The sequence below is a fragment of the Calidris pugnax genome, unplaced genomic scaffold (assembly GCF_001431845.1).
Source record: "Calidris pugnax isolate Ruff unplaced genomic scaffold, ASM143184v1 scaffold470, whole genome shotgun sequence".
Classification (NCBI taxonomy): Eukaryota; Metazoa; Chordata; class Aves; order Charadriiformes; family Scolopacidae; genus Calidris; species Calidris pugnax.
The window spans coordinates 110585-128513 of record NW_015092761.1 but is presented as its reverse complement, the minus strand read 5'-3'; the positions used below and the strand labels follow the sequence as shown (position 1 = coordinate 128513).

The window sequence follows — 17929 nt, the reverse complement described above, 5'->3', positions numbered from 1 at the left end:
CCATCTGCAGAACCTCAATCCAGGTTTTCCACATCCTTCTTCAGGGGGTCCCTGGGCAGGACTGAAAGTTGCAGGAACACCAGCACAGGGTCAAAGAGGGAATTACAACTCCCTGCAATGTACTGGTCACGCTTCTCTTCATGGAGCCCAGGACCTACTTGGAATTATTTGCCTGAGGAGCTCACTGATGGACAACCCGTTTATGTGCAGACTGGCTTGTGTGATACAACCAGTGATACAACTGGTGATGCAACCGGTGAAGACAGAACAACCCTTGCTTTCCTGTAATTACTGGAATACACACATTGTAGCTAGCACTGCTTAATTTCATAGAATCATAGAATTGTCTTGGTTGGAAGAGACCTTGAAAGATCATCAAATCCAACCATGAACCTGGCACTGCTGAGTTACCACTAACCCATGTCTCTCAGAACCACATCTGCCCAGCTTTTAAATACCTCCAGGGATGGTGACCCCACCACTGCCCTGGGCAGCCTCTTCCAAGGCTTGATAACTTTTTTGGTGAAGAAATTTTCCCAAATATTCATCCAAACTTCCCCTGGTTCTTGTCCCATGGCCTGTTCCTTGGGAGAAGAGACCGACCCCCCCTGGCTACACCCTCCTTTCAGGGAGTTGGAGAGAGCAAGAAGGTCTCCCCTCAGCCTCCTTTTCTCCAGGCTGAACACCCCCAGCTCCCTCAGCCTCTCCTCACAAGATCTGTGCTCCAGACCCCTCACCAGCTCTGTTGCCCTTCGCTGGACCCGCTCCAGCACCTCGATGTCTTTCCATAACTCTGGATTTTGGCTCCATTTTGAAAACAGCTATTTTTCAGTCTCTAACAATCTCTCTAAAGTACCACTAGCTGTGACCGACCCGGGCTCAGCAGCCACGGCCCCACCGCGCCCCCCGCCTCTGCGCCGACCCGCGTCCCCCGGCAGGAGCTGCGGGACCCGGCACCACCGGGCGGGACCCCGGAGCCCGGCTCCGCCCCGCGCCCTGTCCCGCGGCTCCGCCTCCGGCCCCGGAGCCCCCGCCTCGTCCCGTCCCGGCGGCGGCGGTGCCGGCCATGGCGGGTGGGCTGTGGCGGCTCTGCAATCTGCTGATGGCCGCCTTCTTCGGGCTGGCGGCCGCCGTGCAGGTGAGGGCGGGGCGGCCCGGGCTGGGGGGGGGCCTGCCCCGCTCCCCCGCCGTGCCCTCCTGCGGAGCGCGGCCCCGGGCGGGCGGCGGCCGCCGGTCTCAGTGCCCGTTTCCCGGCTGCAGGTGAACGACCCCGACGCCGCGCTGTGGACAGTGAGTACGGGCCACCGGAGCGGGGCGGGCGCCGGGGGCGGCCCTTCACCGCCCTACACCGCCCCTCCCAGGGGGCCCCGCCGGCCCCGGCCCCGCTCCGCCGCAGGCGCCTGGTCCCACCCGGGGCCGCCGGAGGAAACCGCCTGCCTTCGGCCGAGGAGCGAGCAGGCACCGGGAACACCGTCTGTGCTGCAGCTACAGCCGGAATCCCAGCCTGCTTCCAGGACCTCCCGTGTTCTACCCCGGCAGAGCGGTGGTTCCCTGTGCAGAAGGCCCCAAACTCCTCTCCACCGCCCAGCTCCGGGCCCCAGCCTCCCCCGACCGGCCCGTGTCCCCACGGCCACCTCTGCTTGCCTTGAGCCACCGGCTGGGCTGCCTCCCGCCACCGCTCAGCTCGGCAGGGTCTCCTCGCTCTGGCGGGGAAATCTGGAGACAAACCCTCTCCCTCTCCGCTTTGCCAGCCCTTTCTCGGGCACCCGAACAGCCCGGTGGGGCTGGCCCACTGCGTGTGGGCCTTGGAGCTGGGGGGCAAGAGGGAACGGCTCTGTCTGTGGCAGGAGCTGCTGGGTGGGCAGGGGCCAGTCCCTTCACATCCCTTGTGCCGGGGAAGATCCCTTGTACAGGATGATCCCACTGGGCTGCGGCAGCAAAGGGTGCTCTTGCGCCTAGGGGAGCCAGCTCAGAACGGGTGGAGGGTTTGAGGGTGAGGGGGTGCCCCATAGAGGCTTTCCCTGGGGGATCAAGATGCAGGTCAGGGCCTCTGCAGGGGCCGGTTGGGCAGCGATGACTTGGTAACCCAGAAGCTGAGGAGCAAAGACTGGCACTCAGCTGATGGCCCAGGGTTTGGGGTGGTGATGGTGAAAATGCTGGGAGGGCTGGAGCCCCTCTGCTGTGAGGACAGGCTGAGAGAGTTGAGGGGGTTCAGCCTGGAGAAGAGAAGCCTCCGGCCCCTTCCAGGCCCTAAAGGGGCTGCAGGAGAGATGGGGAGGGACTCCTGATCAGGGAGGGGAGTCATAGGATGAGAGGGAATGGTTTTAAACTGAAAGAGGGGAGATTGAGACAAAAACTCAGGAAGAAATCTTTCACTCTGAGGGCAGTGAGACCCTGGCCCAGATTGTCCAGAGAAGCTGTGGCTGCCCCATCCCTGGAGGGGTTCAAGGCCAGGTTGGATGGGGCTTTGGGCAACCTGGTCTGGTGGGAGGTGGCCCTGCCCAGGGCAGGGGGGTTGGAATGAGATGATCTTCGAGGTCCCTTCCAATCCACACCATTCTGTGGCTCTAAGACGGACGCTGGTGGTGCCAGAAGGTGCCAGAAGGACTGGGGCTGGTGGCTGTCCTGTGCTTCTGACAAACTGCTGTGAAGGAAGAGGCATCCATGTGGATGGGGCTGCTGCTTCCTTACCCTGCTAAACTCTGCTACAGAGCAGACTTACGTCTCATTAACAGGTTGTCTACTTGGTGCCAGCTGCCCTGACGCTGCTTGTCAGCATTAAGCCCTCAATAACAGGTATGATATTGGTGTCCAAAACAGAGTCTTTGCTTAAATTTTGCCTCCAAGAGGTTTGTTTTTTTTTTTTAATTGCATCACAGTCTAAGATCAGGCCACATGGTAACACGTCCTGCTATCTTTTGAGGGCAGAAAGCTGTGAGACCTGCTTCTACAGAAGCTGGTCCCTGGTTTAGTGCTCATGGCAGGCCATGCTGCAGCTGAACAGAGGAGCCCTGCGTGGAGGCCTTCTGCTGGATGGACCTCTGCACCCTGGGTCCAGAGCCTGAGTGCAGCACAGGCCTGGGAGCGTGCTGCAAACCTGGCTCTGTTGCTGATGTTAGCACATTTTGCTTATCTACCTCATAGAGGAGCAGTTGAGCCTTGCACAGTCCTTTGAAAGAGCTGAAGGTCCTGCTGAGTATGAGGTGTTCCAGCATGGGCAGCGACGGGGACCTGTAGAGGCTTTGGTGCGGTGCCTGAGTTTCCAAGTGCGCGTGCCAGGGGGGCTAAGGCCACATCACACCTTGAGAGAATCTGGCAGATCAGATTTGGTACAGAACTCCAGAAAATAGTTCACTTTTTATATTTTCATCCAGTAGAGATAACTGTAAAATAATGCCATTTTATATACACAAAGTGACTGTATCTTTTCTGGATGTATACTTACTCTGAATAAACTAAACCCACACTTAGCCAAAAAAGCAGTTCCCCCCACATGCATGCTGTTGTCACACATCTCACCGGTGCAGTCTCTCAGCGTTCTGGCTGACTGGCACATATAGAGTGGTTGCATTCATAAAGCCAGAGCCCATGAGGGTTTTGTTGACCCTGGTTTTGAACATTTCGGGGGGGGTTATTTGTGTGATGGGTGTAGCTTTGACATAAGGGTGTTTCGCTGGTCAGGAGAATCTCCATGTTCAATTCACAAATAGGTTTTTGTTACTTGTGCCGAGATCTGTGGAAAATAAAGATTAAAATAGCACAGCTATTGTAGAACTGGACATCTCTGTAAATTCACTAAGGGGTATTTGCCGTTCGGGTCTGTGGAAGACCCAGATTCTGCCTCTGCTGAGCTGCAGTAAGTTCAGCCACATGGGGAATCAAGTACACCATTGGGTCATGCTGAGCTCCTGAATTTTGGCAGCTCATCATCTTTTCTGCTTGACTGGAGGGTCACTGCTCAGAAATGTCTGCTTTGTACTTTACATTTTTTTATGCTGACATTGCTGAGATGAGCGAGAAGTACCCGTGTCGTTTGCTCACCTCTCCCCAACAAACCCCTGGGAATGGACATGGGAAACCACAAGCATCTGTGGGCCCACTGAGATATTTCACATCATCTGTATTTGTCTGTTTGAAAACATCAGTCCCTGGGTAGAGATGCCATTGGTGTTGCTCATTGTCACAGGCAAAGCTCAGGCAGAGGCTCCAGGGGAGCGTGAGGGAAGATGCTCCTGCAGGGGGGTGGTGGCCTGGTGCCCAATGGCTGGCTGGGAGCTGGGCTCCCTCCCCGGGCCCTGGTGGTCCCCTGGGTCACGCTGAACGTCTGGTTATGGCTGTGAGCTCCGGAAAGGCCATTCCTCCTGCTTAAGAGACCTTTCAGTTGTAATCCACTTTGTGATTATTTTTTTTCCATGCCTGTTGAATGCTGGAGCCTGTTTTGTTTGCTGGAGAGAACAGGAAGCTTTTCATTGAGGTGCTGCTGCCAAGAAGTTGCGTTCCTGGCATAGCAAGCCCCAAGCCCACTAGTGTTTATTTTCAACAGCACATTTTAGCAGCTTTCACTGGTCTAAATTCCACCTTCTTGCCCAAGATTTGTGTTTCCTGGAGGCATCTTTTTTAGCAACTCAGTTGCTTTTTCATTTCTAGGCTGTATTTCATGCTACGTCACAATTGCTGGCGGTCTATTTTTTTTTTTCCTCAGATAATAGTGTTTGGAAGAGCCTCTGTGACCTTCATTCTGCTGGTTGTATTGTTGGGACTATTGCCTTGGCTTGCTCTTTGTTTGCCTATGCTCAAGGAAACATTTTGCAGGAAGAGGAAGGCAGGTAAGCAGGGACTTTTGTTTTGCCCTGCAGGAATTCAACTCGCCAGGCTCTCTCCGCCTGGTCACCTTTCTAAACTGGATTTGTTGGGTTGTGTCAGTGAGTGCTGCAGATCCTGGGGGAAACAAACCAAGGAGGAGGGACCATAGTGCTCCAAACCAGCGATTTGTTGGACAGAACTGCTGAAGGGCGAGTGAACAGTCGTGACTGATGATCGCAGCAGTTAGATTTGAGCGGGGGCAGTTCTGGCTTTCAAAGGTCAGGGCACAAGCACAACGAGACAGCTCTATGTTCTCTTGCTGGAGCTGTAGGAATGGGAATTAACGTTTAAAAACTCTGGAGGTGATACCATATGCACGATATCGCAGCATGGGCTGCGAGTCTCCCAATTGCAGGGGAGGATTCTCATTCGGTTGCTGCCTGAAGCAGGCGCTTGCGCAGTATGGAGGGGCAGCGCTGGCAGCTGCTGTGGCTCCTCACGGTCTGAAGCTGCTTTGCTCTGTGTTAATGGGGGAAATGGGCTGTGGAATGTAAGTTTAGCAGCAGAACAAAGATTGGAAGCATGAATTTCTGCAGCTGTATAGTCAGGTCATGTGTGTTCACAGATTTGTGGTGAGAGGCCAATTTATACCACGTAAATACCTTTATAATTATAGTCCTAGTAAAATATATTGAACTTCTCCAAAAGGAGGCAGTGCATACTTACACTACTGTTCTGGAGGCAAAATCTGTATTTTTTAAAAGTAAACATCTGCTTGTATTATTTTCTGATCTGTTTTTTTGTTTGGCTTTTTAGAGAGTTATTTGGTCTGGTGATTATTACAATATGGATGAGTCTTTGTCGCAGTTCAGCAAAGTAAGTTTTGTTTCCTCTTTCTTTAATCCAGTCATATGTTCACAGTTAGTGACCTGCTTCTTGAAAACACAGAGTTGATTTATGCTGCTTGTTTTTCTGCTTCTCCTCACTGTCTGAACCTTCTCAGATACCTAAGCAGTAGTAGCTGCTGCTACAGCCTGTATATCTTGCACAGATAAAAGTCTGTGGGGGGTAAGTAAAACTACACGAAACTTTTTTCTGCTCCCCCTGCCATAATGGGCAGGGGACATTCTCCCTTTGCCCCCTTTCTGTTGAGCAGGCTCATGAGCGTTGGCCACAACTGCTAATGAACTGCAAAGCCTTTTTGGCCGTTGCTCCCAATTTACAGAACTTTCTGGTGAGGGTCTCTGTACTGGTGTTGGCTGCGCCCACCGGAGCAGGCGGGTGATGCAGACAGGGCTGGCAGAGGGCTCTGGGCTCCAGCCTCCCCAGGACTGTGCCCCAGCAGCTTTGCTGAACTCCTGTCAGCTGGGAGCGTGAGAAATCCCAACCTGCAGAACAGGACCTCTGTGCTGGGAACACACGTCACAGGGGCCTGGGGCCAGCAGGGTGCTTCTCTTCTTTTTCACCTGGTTTATGTAGCCTGAGGTGGCAGAAAAACCACTTCTGCTGGCACAAGGTGCCTCTCCAGTAAGGGACTCTGCTGCAGCATCCACGGGAGCTACATCGACGTGGCCAAAGACTCTCTGTTGTCTTCGGCGAATGTAGTCTCATTCCAACCGCAGCCAGGTTGTGAGTGTTTCACAGCAGTCTGAAGGAGCTCTGATGGATTTGCTTCTTTACAGGAGTCCCCTGGGTGGAGTTCGCCTGATTGCAGCAGTTGTGGTCACCCTCTGCCCCTTTGTTTCGTGGCTGTACATTTATGTGAACAAAGAGATGCGAGCATCGTGGCCAACGCACTGTAAAACAGTGATTTAAGCGGGTAGGAGAAAGCGTACAATAAATATTCTGACCTTACTTGCCTTTGCTTTTGGTTCTTAATAAAACGTTAGTGTCAGTGTGACAGGACCCGAAACTGCCTGGTGGCTTCTAGTAATGTCATTGGAGATTTGTTAAAAAAGTTGAGGAACACCGTCAAATCCGAGTAGAGAATTTTTCTATGGAAACTGTTGTTCAGAAGCTGCCTTCTTCATACGTTTTCAAAGCACTGTTGGTCTAATGTGTGTTCTAATGATATATTCAAGATACCTTGGCATCCCTGGATTGCTCTCCAACCCCCTTGAACTTTGGGAAATCTTTTCTATAACATAAGGGAAAAGTAAAGCATTTGTTTCAATAAATGACTATTTACAACCATAAAACTTGCAGATATTTGCCTGGATGGTCCCTTGAGCCTAATTGAAAAATTCAGCTGTCTGTATTTCTGTTCCTACACTAAAATCATACGGTAGAATATATCTGAAGAAATATTTTTGCTGTTATCTGAAAATCACTGGTTTTACAGAATGATAAATACTATTTTTCTAAATGAAAGCTTCTGTATCTTTATTTTCTGTGAGATGTGTGCTCAAGACTGCCACCAGCAGACACGGTCATGATCACAGCTCTGCTCTCACAGAGTTTCTGTCCCCCGAGAGCAGGACAACCCACAAGGCAGCCAGTGACAGTCAGTCCCAGCCAAGGAAGCAGAGGCAACTGCTGTGGACATTCGTAATATGGTTTGCATTTTTTCACAATAAATAACAACCTAGTCAGGATTGGGTGTTTCAAGTCAACATTCTACATTCAAGTATATTGATTTCAAATGTGGTTACTGGCCTTCTCTCTTCTCCATGAAGAAACCAGGCCTGTTTTCTTATAGAAATGTAATTTCTAAAATTCTGTATCTGAGAGAAAAATGTTTGAGTTAAAGCTATAAGGATCAGCCATGCACATCTTTGTACAAACAAATAATAAGCTGAATCCCCTGCTTTCGTTGGAGTACTTTCTGAAGAAAAGCAAGTTGTATTTGCTTACTGTCTCCAGAAACGCATAACTCTCTCTGAAATCCTGCCCCTTCCCTTTAACACCATTTTATCTTCATAGACATAAACAGTTCCAAAGGCATTGCTTTCTGGTGGGGTTTCAATAACCCCCTCCAAAGTCAGATGATGAATTCCATGAGAGTCTAAGCAATAGCCACCATCGTGCTGGTGCCCTGCAAGAAAGCAGACCACGCTCTGATGGGAGTGTATGACTGAAAGGGCGTCTTCGTAATTCCAGGCCAGGGAAACTCTGTCTGAAGCATCAGGATGAATGGGCAGGTGACCTGCAGTTGAGAGGGAAAGAAGCAGCAGAATTACTTTAAGCATAACTAAGCTGTGCCTTCCTTGCTGGGAAGCTCAGACAGCCAACTGTATGCAGAAAGCTCACCGGAGCGCGAGACATGGTTGCTCTTCTGCTTCACAGGTTACACATGTACCTCAGTGGAGCTACAAAGCTGCTACATGTTTTCCTCAGCTGACGTACATTGGCTAAATTACTTTTTTGCATATATCCCCCATATCTACCTACCCATAACTATAACTTTTTCTTGGTTTTCATCAGAGAACTTGAGGATTTCATTGAACCAGTCCAGCTGGGCTTGGCTAAATCCTCCATTAAACTCAACAAACTGAGGTTCTTTGAGTCCTGCAATGAAGAATAAGAGAAAGTTAGGCATAGGCGCATACACCTCTTGTGGCTTCCCAATTTGCTTGCCTTATGTAAGTCTGCTTACAATAGATGGTTTACTCTTATAACCTTTTTTTTTCTTTCCCTTTTTCATCTCTTGGATCAAAATTCCAGCCTTCTTGTACAAAACAAGAGAAGATTCAGTTTTGGTTACACTGCGCACACAGGATTTCCACACTTGTGTCCCTCCCCAGGTATGGGATAGGGTGGGCATCACTTGGTGCTTTGCAATAGCAGCTGCACCAACTGCCTTTTGCTCTGATACCACAGAGCACGCAGCACAACATAAACCCATACCAAAAAGCACCAGAGCAGCATGACAGGGATGGGGAAGCATCTGCTGTACTGCTTAGAGACCCACTGACCGTAGTCAGGCGATAGCAGGGAGGCAGAGGAGGTGGGCAGAAACATGGCAACACACCTCAGCCCCCCGGGAACCAGATGTCAGCCCCAGGAGCTGCCATATAGCTCTGGGAAGTGGAGACTCAGCTGTCCATGCTCCCTGGCAAAGGCTGTAACTGGGGGTACCTGCAGGGCTGTTGAGGTTGTCGTTGGGGTTCTTCTCCCGCAGCAGCTGCAGGGACTCCTGGTAGCGGGGGCTGTCCGACTCCCTGCCAAGGATGCTCAGGTCATAGGCGTCGAGCACCACGACACGGAACCGCACAGCGGGGCTGAAGTGATAGGCCTGGCAGTCCCCAGCTGTCGGGCCAGCCATGGCACCATCGGGCCGGCTGTTGAGGCCGGTGTGGGCCAGGCGGGCCCGGCTGAAGTTATAGAACTCGTGGTTGCCCCAGGCGTGATGCACCGGCACCTGCAGCCGCTCCAGCGCTGCCAGCACCTGCGCTAGGGCACCCTCGGCCTCGCCGCGCCGGGCGTTAAGGCCATCGATGCTGTCGCCCAGCTGCAGCACGAAGGCGAGCGGCGGCCTCTCAGCCGCCCACGCTTCCACAGCGTCCCGCAGCAGCTGGAGGCTCTGCCGGTAATACCGCCGCCGGCACCCGCTGAAGTCGTAGCCGTCCTCCGCGTCCGCATACTGGATGTCCGCGATGACGCCGAAGGCGAATAGCGGCGGTGGCGGCTGCACCGCCTCCATAGCGGCGGCGGCGGCGGCTTCCGGCTGAGGGGAGGGCGGAAGGGGCGGGCGCGGAAGAGGAGGACACAAGATGGCGGCGCTGTGCTACTGGCGGGCCGCGTTGTTATGGCGGCTGCCGCCGTCGGGCAGCGGCCCACGGACGGGTGCGGAGAGGAGGGTGAGTGAGGGAACGAGGGAGCCGCGTCCGCAACTCATCGGAGGAGCCTGGGGCGGCGGGACGGGCTGAGCACTCCCCTCACCTTCCCTTTCCAGTCACTAACCAGCTTCTCCTCAGCAGCTGGTGTCGTGGCGGTCGCTGGCGGCCACCTTCGTGCTGTGCGGGGCGCTGCTGGCCGCCATGAAGAAGGTGAAGCGGCAGAAGGAGGAGGGTGAGTGTAGGCCGTGGGGGAGCGGACCCTTCCCGCCTCAGGGGGACCCGGCCTGGGCTGCCGGCCTGGAAAAGCAGCGAGAGTGTCATATTTAATATTCATATGTTGTGTTGTTTTTTGGGGTTTTTTTTGGTGTATTCAGCTGTATTTTAGCCACTTAGGGTGAATTGCGCCCTGCTACACCCAATGCAGCTTTGCACCTCTGTCTAGATAAGTGCCACAGACAACTTCTTCAAAAATTCAAAAACACCTTCAAGGTTAAGCGTTTTAAAATTCTTCAAATGTGTGTTTTGCCGCGGGAATGGCTGCATTTGGCTCCAGACGCTGGGTGGGGTCCCCGTGCAGGTGGAGCTCCTGCTCTCTGGTATTTCCCTGTCCTGCTGGGACTGCCCACTGGCTTCATCTTCATGTTCTTAAAGCTGAAAATCAGTTGAATTAAAGAATAAGGTTAAGTATGGCTTGAAGGTTTGTTTGACATAACTAGGCTGCTCTTGCCCTATATATGAGTTAGTAAATATTGTGTGTTTTTGTTTCTTTAACGTGGCTGAGCACAAGCAGGGGCCTAACCCCCTGCAGAGCTATGCTAAGTAACAAGACAGGAAGGTACATATGCAGGTAGCAATCGTGTAGGCCAGCGCAGTGTTATCTTGTAGAAAAAACTTATCTCTGAAGAATGGGGATCTCCAAGAGGGAGGTAGCACATGGTAATGAATTATTGGAAACTAATGAATATGTTAATTAGTTCTCACATGAATATGTATGTCTGGTGCATCAAGAAGCATGTGACCAGCAGGTCAAGAGAGGTTATCCTGCCCCTCTGCTCTGCCCTGGTGAGGCCCAGTCTGGAGGACTGTATCCAGTTCTGGGCTCCCCGGTTCAAAATGGACAGGGAACTGCTGGAGAGGGGACAGTAAAGGGCTACGAAAATGATGAGGGGCCTGGAGCATCTCCTTTACGAGGAGAGGCTGAGGGACTTGGGTCTTTTTAGTCTGGAGAAGACTGAGGGGGCATCTGATCAATGCTTGTAAGCACTCAAAGGGAGGGTGTCAAGAGGATGGGGCCAGTCTGTTTTCAGTGGTGTCCATGGATAGGACAAGAGGAAATGGGCACAAACTTGAGTATAAGAAGTTCCACCTAAACATGAGGAGGAACTTCTTTCCTGTGAGGGTGACAGAGCCCTGGAAGAGGCTGCCCAGAGAGGTGTTAGAGTCTCCTTCTCTGGAGACATTAAAAACCCACCTGGATACATTCCTGTAGGACCTGCTCTGGGTGGACCTGCTTTGGCAGGGAGTTAGACTAGATGTTCTCCAGAGGTCCCTTCCAACCCCTGTGATTCTGTGGTGTGCATATTTGTTGTTAAACTAACTTTGTCTGGCACGCGTATTTGGAGGATCGATTCCCTGTGTGTCTAGCACTGCAGTAAAGGATACCTGCTTAATAGTCATCCCGACTATTGAGTCCTGATTTTGTCTTTTGCAACATCACAGTGATACTTTTAGCTTTTAGCTACAGTTTGCAAAGTATTCAGTATTGCAGTTCAGCTTGCAAAGGATGTTGATTTTTCTGTCTAACAGCAAGCTAGAGAGATTCCTCCTCCCCTCCCCTCCCCTCGACAATAAACTAAATTATTATGTTCCAAAAAGAATTTAGTGATTTATTTGATTTTACTGAAAATGGAACGCTTTCTGGAAGTCTTGTCCCCATTAGGCTTCTGCAGGATGGGTACTGGTAGATCTGGAAGCCCCGGCCATGGCTCTGCGGCGGCTCCTGAGGCTCAGCGGGGGAGCAGCACGGATGTGCCAGGGCTGTGCTTGATCCCCTCCTGTTGTTTGTAGAGCTGGAGAAGGAACGGAACCGAGGCATTGGGAAACCGCTGCTAGGAGGGCCCTTCTCACTCGTTAGCCACGAGGGACAGCCCAGAACCAACAAGGACTACATTGGCCAGTGGGTGCTGATCTACTTCGGCTTCACACACTGCCCGGACATCTGTCCTGATGAACTGGAGAAAATGATTGAAGTGGTAGATGAAATTGGTAAGGGAATTCAGCTGGCATAGTGGTCCTTTTCATGGGAGGTCCAGTTTACTGTGGTAAAATATCACAAACCATAATAAGTGATGATCTTTTTAAAAACAAATGCTGTTGGCTACTCTTTCATAGTTGAATTAATTGCTAAGTGATACATACATCAGTTTGTCTATCACTAGGATCTGATATTTAGAGTGAGACAGGACAGATCTTTCCATAACAGGGGACTTCTTGTTAACAAAATTTGGCAGTGGCAGGTTACAGGGAATGGTGCCATTGCATTATGTTTTTGCCAAGAAGTGGCTGTGGGGTGTATTTGTTTTGTTTTTCCCTCTATACGTTCTGAGAACAAATGTCAGTGAGAGTCCCTTCTGAGAGCGACTGTGCTGTGGAGTGGAGGTTGAGGGAAGGATGTGTGACAGAGGAGGGTTTCTCAGCCTGCAGGCCCTGCAGAATTACGAAGCAGGGTAATGGCAACCAAGCAGGGACTGAAGTGAAGAAAATACAGTGAAGGCTGTGGCTGGAACATGAGGGAAAGAGCCTGAATTGTGTCTTTGCCTATGCTGCTCCACCATGACAGGTGTGCTTTCGTTGTATCAGCCAGCATGCTTTGATAAAGACATCGTGCCCCGGCATTTTCTGCATCGGAGCCAATTTGTCATCTCCCCTAAGCAGGGCAGGGTCTCCAGGTGAGAGGACCCAGCACAAGCACAGAGCATTGGATTTCATGGCATTTGCTTCATTCACAAACCATGTAAATTAGGCTACACAAACTGGCTTTTTTTGGTCATGTAGGGTAGGCTTGGATTGAGGTTACGGTAGCTTGGCTGTGAGCTTGTTTGAAGGGAGGTGAGAAATGACTTTTTCTAAGAAATATAACAACTGTTAATGTCACAGATAGAATTCCATCTTTGCCTAACCTGACCCCACTCTTCATCACCATTGATCCTGAGAGGGACAACGAAGAAGCCATTGCCAGATATGTTAAAGGTATTACTATTTTCTTCCTCCATGTCTTACAGAACATTATAGAGAGCACTGAAAAGGAGGCTCTTGATGGGATTCTTTTCACTAAAATGCCTAAATGTCTTCTTTCTGTCTAGAATTTTCTCCGAAGCTGATCGGATTGACTGGTACCAAGGCACAGATTGACCAAGTGGCCAAAGCTTACCGTGTGTATTACAGCGAAGGTCCCAAAGATGAAGACAGTGATTACATAGTGAGTAAATGTAGGGCCTTTGCCTAATGAAAGGCTTTGGATAAGAGCAGAATATAGATTTTAAAACCAGAAGGCATTTGTTGCAATCTGCTGAAGTCCTACTTGACAGAGCCCTGTTGCACCGCTGTGTTAAGCTGTATTTTAGAGGTCTTGCTCAGAATCAAGGTGCCCTCTTACAAGCTCAGAACCTCACTGAAACACGTTTTAAAAATGTACAGTCCCAGGCCTGCACACAGAGCAGCGTGGGAGCCAGCAAGCCTGGCAGTCATTTGAACTTTTTGCTGTTGTACAGTGTTCTTGTCTGGCTGTTTTCCTTTGTGCTCCAGAGTGAAAATGGAAATGGGGAATTAAGACAATAGGAAGAGGGAGAAATGAGTGGTGAAATTGAGCGACAACTCATTCCCTGCCAAACTGAAACCAAGGAGTGGGGTTTTCCTGGCAAGAGGCTTGGGTGATGCAAAGTCTATGTGCAGATATACTGGAGCGGTCTTCCTCCTGCATCAAATGAGCTCGAAAAGAGAGCATGTTAAAGCTAAATTAAGTGGGAATAAAATAAATAGAGTAATGGTGTGAAGGGGAGGAAACTGAGGTTTAAGTGAGGCAAAACTGAGTGGTTGAAGTCTTGCTCTCTGGAAATGAATAGGACTGGCCAGAGAGCTCAGCTGCTGCCAACACCTTCCTGCTGCCCCATCCTGACCAGACTGGAAGAGTAAAGTAGGTACAGGTAATATGACGAGTGCGGATACATGTTATATGAACTTCAGGTTTTTTTTTCATCGTTACAAGAAGTAAGGACATCAGAGAAAACTAAAAACAGGTTCAAAAGGTGATGGTTCTTGTTGGAAATGGGCACATGAGAAGTGGCATCCCTCACTTCAGATGCAATAGTAGAAGTTTATGGGAGTCCACAGGAAGAATTGTTGGTAGTCTTTGGAAAAAGCAGTCTGTTGATGATTATGAAATACACAGAAAGCTTGCCTCACTCAGGAAGTCTGTGGGATAAAATGTTTTGGAAACTGGGAGATGATAGATGAAGGGAGCATATTTTTGGTGCTGGTTTTATACTTTTCTTTAAAACCACCACTATTTCAGGTAGGATGCTGAGGCAAATTGGTCTTGGTCTGATCCAGTATTACCTATTCTTAATCTGTTTTATTTGCTGCAGTCAGGTGGTTTGAAAAATTATCCATGCGGACAAAAAGATTGGTGGAACAAAAAGGTGGTACATAGAAAGAAAGCAGGTGATCTCAGTAGAGCAAAGGTGGAGTCACACTGGTGATGTGTGCTGAGCTGCGGTACTAACGGGTGTGAAGTGGGAGATCAAAAACTTGTTTTCACTTAAAGTGACAACTCAGTAGCTGCTGACATCTGTGTCTAAGATACTGTGTTTCAATGGAGGAGAGAAGCTTGCTAGAGCAATTCAACATGAAGGGAAACCATCAATCTGAAGATAGTGCTTAAAATCAGATTTGTAAAAGGGAGCTGGCAGAAATGCAAGAATAGGTAATAGGAACAGGATTGGCAGAGGATGCCTGCTTGGGACAGGGGAAGAAATCAGTAGAATCTGACACGAAATGAGTCAACTGGGGTTGAGGAGAGATGATGGGGAGAAGCCAAAGAGCTGAAGGAGTGCTCCTCCTGATGAAGTAAACCACACCTGGATTCCAGCAGACCACACCTGGATTCTGGCATGGCTGTGAAGGGGTTTGGCCAAGGAAGAGAACAGGTGACAGCAACTTTGTGGGAGGCTGGAGGGTGAAACCAAGCTGGAGAGTGTGACTAGAGGTGTCGTGAAGTAGGAGAAGGGATTTGGGATCCAGTGGGAATACTGCTGGTCTGTGCTGGGGTCGTGAGAAGGGAAGGGCTGTGAGGAGGAAAGGCCAGTGAGCTGGCAGCAGGAGGGCAGCCCGAGAGCCCCAGCTGTGGTGCCAAGGAGGAAGAGGGTTCCCGCATCTCCTGGGGACTTGTGGCAGGCTCTCGGTTGAGAGGCAGTGAGCTTTGTGTGCCCAGGGCAGGAGGGCCAGGCGACACGGAGCTCAGTAGCCACAACAGCAGACCTGGGAGGGAGAGCTTGAAGCTGGGCTTGTGCCTGCCTGAGACTTACCCAGGAAATTACTACTCTGCCATTGCTTTTTTTCCCTCTCACTATGTTGTGCCGGTTGGTGATTAGGGCTGACGGTGGTGCAGGAGCGGGTTCTGTTTCCTTGCAGGCTGCTGGGAGGTGGGAAGAAGAAGAGGGGCACTATGGCCAGTTAAACTTCGCAGCTCGTTCTGGCTTGAAAAGAGCATTGAGATAAGCATTTAGAAATTATAATTTCTAAACTTGTGTTTGAAGTTTTCAAGTATTACTTGATTAGTACAACTTCCTATTTAATAATCTCAATTTTATAATTCTCAGTACCAGAATATCCAATTTACTTGTTTTAGTCTGTGGTTTAGAAGATGGCATTGAAACCTGAATGATGATTGTACGTGCATAGAAGTGGGAACAGCACAGGCTTCAGGCACAGCTTGAAGAACAGTGGTGTTTTTCACACAAACTGCACTCCATCCTGATGGTATTTAATCTTCCATAGGCCGGGGAGTTAAGATGCTCTGAACAGGCTATCTGGTTTTTGGTGGTTTTTCTTTTTTTGGCTAGTTTCCAGTTGAAGGATCTAAGTTGTTTGATTTCCAAATTGAACATTTGAAATTAGATTAAAATACTTGAATTAAACATTCTTAAATAAAATTTTGAGAAACGTTCTTTCAGTGACAGAAATCCCATTAAGTTTAACGCATACTTTTAGCTGGTGGTACTGGAAATGTTTATGTGATTTCTTAATTTCAGACACAGTTGTACTCTCACTGCATAAGTACATTTCAGTTCTTTTTCTTCAGGGGCAGTGAGGAGATGTAGTGACTTGAGCAGCTGCAGGTTCATTACCTCCATTTTCGTTATTTTGTGATTTTCCTTATGGTGTCACAGTTAGATGCAGACGGTACTTACAGTGGCATTTTAAATAAATCTACAGTGGAGTTAGTTTTTACATGAATCAAATTGGAATACCTTGAAGGATTAAGTAATTGTTACTTTGAACTTTTTTTAAAGTTATTTCACTGCGGACGGTAGAGGGAGCCCCCTCCCAGCACATGTGTTTCCTTCTGCCCAGCTCCTGTGTCCCCGTGGTGCTCTCAGTCCCAGTGTTTGCACTGACAGTAGGCTTGGTTTAACAAAATACTTCTGTTTGTATAGATTTATGTCATAGTAGCAGCAGGAGCTTTGAATACCTTGTAGGGGTCATGAAGCTTTATGAGAAGTAGAGGGAAACTGGGAAAAGTGGGCGGGGAAAGACCATTACCCCGCAGGTTTGCCCCAGCCTGGTCTGTGCTGCACAGAAGACCTGTCTAATGCTTATGCATTCCTCACACGTTCTGAGTATGCAACTAGTTTTATTTCTTTTGTTGGCTAAAACAAGAAGAGGTTGGTGGGGTGGTGCTTAGGTTTTCCTTCTCTTACTTTACCTTCTTGGTGAGAAGCCTTGTCAGACCACTGAGCCAAAGCCTGGACGGGTTGCTGGGGCTGCTGACTTTGAGAGATGTGTGGGATGTTGCAGTATTTAAAGGGTGGCCACAAAGATGATGGAGACTCCCTTTTTACAAGGTCTAACATGGAAAAGATGAGGAGTAATGGGTACAAGTTAATCCTGGGGAGATTCCAATTTTTCACAATGGGAACAATCAGCCATTGGAATAATCTCCCCAGGGAAGTAGTGGATTCCCCAATATTGAACACATTTAAGATTCAGCTACAGGGTGCAGGGCCATCTTGTCTAGACCATGCTTTTGCCAAGAAAGGTTGGTTAATATGATCCTTGACGTTCCTTCCAAACTGATGTTCTATGATTTTATGGTCTTTTTTACCAAGCCACGATGTGCTCTCTTGCAGGTGGATCACACGATAATAATGTACCTCCTTGGGCCAGATGGCGACTTTGTGGACTATTATGGCCAGAATAAGAGGAGCACTGAGATTTCTGCTTCTATTGCTGCACACATGAGAAAATACAGATCCTAAAATGCAAGGTCCTCAAAGATTGATGTGAACATCACCTGTAGGTTGGCTACAGTTAAAGCAGAAGCATATGAGTGCAACCTCCTGTCACCACATGCCTCCTTTCTTCCAAATAGGAAGGGCAGCCATACTTCTGCAAAATCCTGTTATCAAAAATCTCTACAGAGCCTTCACTATTATTTGCAGCAAGATCTAGGCTACAGAATGAAATTTGGGACTTCTCTGAAACATAGTTGGAGCAAAAAATGGAAAACACTTCTTGTTTGGAAAGACCATGTGTATCAGTAGTAAAATTAATTGGTATATGTTGGCAAGACATCAGGACAGTTAATGCAGAAGGATGATTACTTGATGAAAAGCCATATGGGCCATGCATTCTTGGAGGACCCCTGCCTTCTTTTTTTCTGCACTGTTTTGCCTTCTGGGAGAGACAGTTACAGTATTAAAAGCAGCAGAGCCTTAAGAGTAGTTCTTTGTCAAGGTTAAGAACGTGAAGAGCACTGAAAGCATCAACAGCTTCCACACATGGGACCAGCCCTGTACTGTGCCTGATCTCTTCTTCATTTAAGTACAGAAATGTTTTTTCTGAGTGATTTTTCCTGGTGAATGCTGTTAACTTACAAGGTAATGATTAATAGGTGGCAAATAGGTTATTCTTCTGGTCTAAATGGTTTTATGTATAGTTGGCCTGATTGTGCTACAGTGAACAGTGATGTGGGGAGGATGAAAGGGGTCTGTGTCCATGCATAGGGTTGTCAGTCAGATAAATTTTATGCAGTGCAGCATTTGAAAATAAAGATTGCTTTGTATAAGTAA

At 49.2% G+C, this 17929-nt stretch overlaps 3 protein-coding genes across 4 annotated transcripts; 2 read left to right on the top strand and 1 right to left on the bottom strand.

Annotated features, from left to right (window-relative positions):
- Positions 1-1048: 1048 nt before the first annotated feature.
- On the top strand, positions 1049-7173 carry TMEM220 (transmembrane protein 220). Its single transcript, XM_014962683.1, has 6 exons — positions 1049-1138; positions 1261-1290; positions 2736-2796; positions 4703-4826; positions 5620-5679; positions 6486-7173. The coding sequence occupies exons 1-6, from the start codon at positions 1067-1069 to the stop codon at positions 6616-6618; spliced, it is 480 nt and encodes a 159-aa protein (XP_014818169.1). The 5' UTR covers positions 1049-1066; the 3' UTR covers positions 6619-7173.
- Positions 7174-7341: 168 nt separating this feature from the next.
- On the bottom strand, positions 7342-9456 carry ADPRM (ADP-ribose/CDP-alcohol diphosphatase, manganese-dependent). Its single transcript, XM_014962682.1, has 3 exons — positions 8881-9456; positions 8194-8310; positions 7342-7948 (listed from the first exon to the last, which is right to left on the bottom strand). The coding sequence occupies exons 1-3, from the start codon at positions 9443-9445 to the stop codon at positions 7653-7655; spliced, it is 978 nt and encodes a 325-aa protein (XP_014818168.1). The 5' UTR covers positions 9446-9456; the 3' UTR covers positions 7342-7652.
- A 100-nt stretch (positions 9457-9556) lies between these two features.
- LOC106900569 (protein SCO1 homolog, mitochondrial) lies at positions 9557-17929 on the top strand. Of its 2 annotated transcripts, none has more exons than XM_014962660.1 (6): positions 9557-9602; positions 9723-9813; positions 11649-11846; positions 12738-12830; positions 12944-13059; positions 16988-17929. In XM_014962660.1, the coding sequence occupies exons 2-6, from the start codon at positions 9783-9785 to the stop codon at positions 17114-17116; spliced, it is 567 nt and encodes a 188-aa protein (XP_014818146.1). In that variant the 5' UTR covers positions 9557-9602; positions 9723-9782; the 3' UTR covers positions 17117-17929. The 2 variants fall into 2 exon arrangements, with proteins under 2 accessions (XP_014818146.1, XP_014818147.1); XM_014962661.1 differs by having other exon boundaries at positions 9587-9602; positions 9720-9813.